Source organism: Fulmarus glacialis, unplaced genomic scaffold, assembly GCF_000690835.1.
Source record: "Fulmarus glacialis isolate BGI_N327 unplaced genomic scaffold, ASM69083v1 Scaffold45401, whole genome shotgun sequence".
Lineage (NCBI taxonomy): Eukaryota > Metazoa > Chordata > Aves > Procellariiformes > Procellariidae > Fulmarus > Fulmarus glacialis.
Genome location: NW_009194272.1, coordinates 1 through 2,866, shown reverse-complemented (window position 1 = coordinate 2,866; position 2,866 = coordinate 1). Strand labels below are relative to the sequence as shown.

Here is a 2,866-nt window from a genome sequence, read left to right as displayed (position 1 = left end):
GGTTGTGGGTTTTGGCATGGCTGTGGTTGGGGCGGATGGGCTTGCCTTTGTTGTCACAGGGGCTGGAGTGGTCTCTTCTACAGTGGGTTCTGGTAAGAGACGAAAAGTGCCATGGGTTAGGGCTGGGGTAGGCTGACCTCAACAGATCCCCTGCACTGAGCAGGGCCAGCAGAAATCAGCCGGGGAGTGAAGCAGCAGCTGACCCCTCCCAGGTCACTCTGGGCCATCCCCCACTCTGGGGTTCCCAGCCTGGAGACATCTCATCTCCCTCACACAACCTCCTGCCCCTCGGGATCAGGGCATCCTCATGGGGCAACAATTGCTGGCTAAGGGGGTACGAGGTCCTTGTCTGATCCTCCTCATCTTGAGGCAGCTGACTCATCTTAGGGGCTGCCATTGCACCTGATGTCTCACGATCCAGCCCTGGAACTACTGGTCCAGGGCTTCCTGATAGCTCCAGGAGGGTTCAGAGCTTGGACCCCAGCCCAGGGGTCTGAGTCCCAGTAGCCTGTCAAGGCACACGTGCCACTTCGCTTCACTTACCACACAAGGAGTTGACACAGACTCTGCCCTCGGGACATTGCGAGCATGGGGGTCCTTCCTTGTACGGCTTTCGGCCTTTCATATTACCTCTGGAAGCAGAAGACGCCAAGAAAAAGAAGGTGTGAGGAGAGGGGGAAACACCCATCCCAAAGAGGGGGTCTGATTCAACTGGAATATCCCAGTCAAGGCAATACTCAGGATTAATGTAAAAAACAGGTTTTGGTCTCCTGCCACAGACTGTCAGTGCCGTTTACTCAACAGCCTGACCCCACGGCTGCTAAAACCAGGGGAGACAGTTCCATGGACCAGATCCTTCACCACCCCTTAGAGTAGAGCAGTCAATGGGCATTTGGACACGTGATTTTGTCTCCCTCCTGCTCAAGACCCCTAAGAAGATCGGCAGCAACCGGCCGCTTTGTTGGTCTCACCAGCTCCAAGCAAGTGGTCCCCCAGGCTAGTCCCAGGGCTTTGCAAATGGCCACCCACCTCTCCTCCCATGTCCAACCCTTCCTGCTGGTGCATACGTGCTTCTCCACCCCAGGCGACCGCTGCTGCTGGCGGGGAAGGACAAGGCACAGAGCAGGGAGCTGCCGGTTGTACCCTCAGCATCAGCCCTGGGCAGCGCTCGGGGGGGAGCTCCCTCCTCAGGTCTGTGCCAGGAGCTGAACCAGACCTCAGCAGTCGCAATCACGGGCAAGGATCACCAGACAACCCTTCCTTCCTTTGTGACCAACCCAAGATAGCAAAGGCCTTTCTTGGAATAGCTTTGCTTTTATTTCTGAACAAGGCCAAATCCTGCTCTGCTATAGGAATTGAAGGAAGGACATTTCCAGCACAGAAACCCCATCAAGATGCACCAAGCCACGTGAGGCATGGGACTTACGGGGGATAATAGTTGCAAACAAGGAGGTACATGTCCTCTGTTTCGATTCCATCGATCTTCTCGCAAAACTTTGCCCCACAGCCGATCTGATGCGTGCTTGCCCAAACCACCTAAGGCAAAGACCAGGGGTGAAGGTGAGGTGACTGGGGGAAGGTGGACACTCCGTTGGCAACCTGTCGCCTTGAAGGCTGCTCTGTCACCACACCAATGTCCCCCTCATCTCAGTGTGCGCCCCAGATCCCACATCCTCACGTTGCTTTAGCATTCAGGAGCCCTTGCCCCTGTCTGGACCACCTTCCCAACCTAGGGCTGCAGTCCCCATATCCAAGTGCCACAGTTTTCCTACCCAGGTAGAGCATCACCATCTCTGCTTTAGTCCTGGAACCCTCCATACATCCATCCTCATATTTACCACCACCATCTCTGCTCCTCCTTGCTCCCACCCAAGCTGTGAAGAAACACCAAGACTTCATATCTCTGCCTAAGACAAGCTGGCACCCAGCTCTGCCGAGTGACCAAAAAGGGCTGCAGACCTTGTTTAAAAGAGGTCTTCTCTAAAAAGGCTGGTCATGGCTGGCACCGTGCCCAGGTCCCCCTGTATCATTGTGATTCCTGCCTGGTTCCCCATCTCTTTGCAAAGACTCTGGAAGGAGCTGGGGCTCTGGTACAGCTCCTTTCCCGACAACCCCATCCTTCTGCCCCACCAGCTCGGTACCTGGGTGTAGTGGCCACACATCTGCCCGGGGACACACGTGGAAGTTGTCAGGTTGTAGTATTTCTCCTCCCCGTTCCAGTCTTCCACAGCGAATTCCAGGTCCAGGGTTGGGGCCATAGCGAAGAGGTTTTCCCCCCGTCGTCCCCTCTCCTTGTTGTGGTCCCAGATGCACTTCTCTGCATAGGCTTGAGCAAAGGCCTCCAGCTCCGCATCCCAGCTCTGAAAGGAGCTTGGCGTCAGCATACTGAGAGGGACACTGGGCTCTCCGACATGCACAAGGACACGAACCGAGGACCCCTGGGCTCTCTGGCCACAATTTCCCCATTCATGAGTAAAATTCAAATCCCTACCTGACATAGTCCTCAGGAAAGGGGACCTCCACAGCCAGTTGCAGCACAAACCAAACCTTAGCTTATCGGTCAAACAGGGGAAGGTCACTGCGTCAGCACAACTCTCGCAACCCTGGCCGGAGCATCTCCATCATCATCATGGATCAACTCAGCATGGAGAAACCGTGAAGTCGGATGGAGGAAGGCAGGAAACTCACCCCGGGTCACACAGGAGGGGGCCTGGGGACATCCCTCTTTGACCAGGGTGGGGATGGGAGGAGAGTGGGACACATCTTCCCTAGCAGCTGCACAGAGCCTGGGAGCACACGCTCCTGGGAAACATCATCTGTTTGCCTGGATCCGAGACGCGGCCGGCCGGCTGCCTGCCAACAGCCC

At 56.1% G+C, this 2,866-nt stretch overlaps 1 protein-coding gene across 1 annotated transcript; it reads right to left on the bottom strand.

The window, feature by feature from the left end:
- Window positions 1-543: 543 nt before the first annotated feature.
- Window positions 544-2,360, bottom strand: PI16 (peptidase inhibitor 16; the record flags this gene model as incomplete). The annotated part of the gene is made up of 3 exons (XM_009587708.1): window positions 544-632; window positions 1,427-1,536; window positions 2,142-2,360. Coding segments are annotated over 3 exons (418 nt in total), but the record flags the coding sequence as incomplete, so codon positions are not given.
- Between the last annotated feature and the right edge of the window lie 506 nt (window positions 2,361-2,866).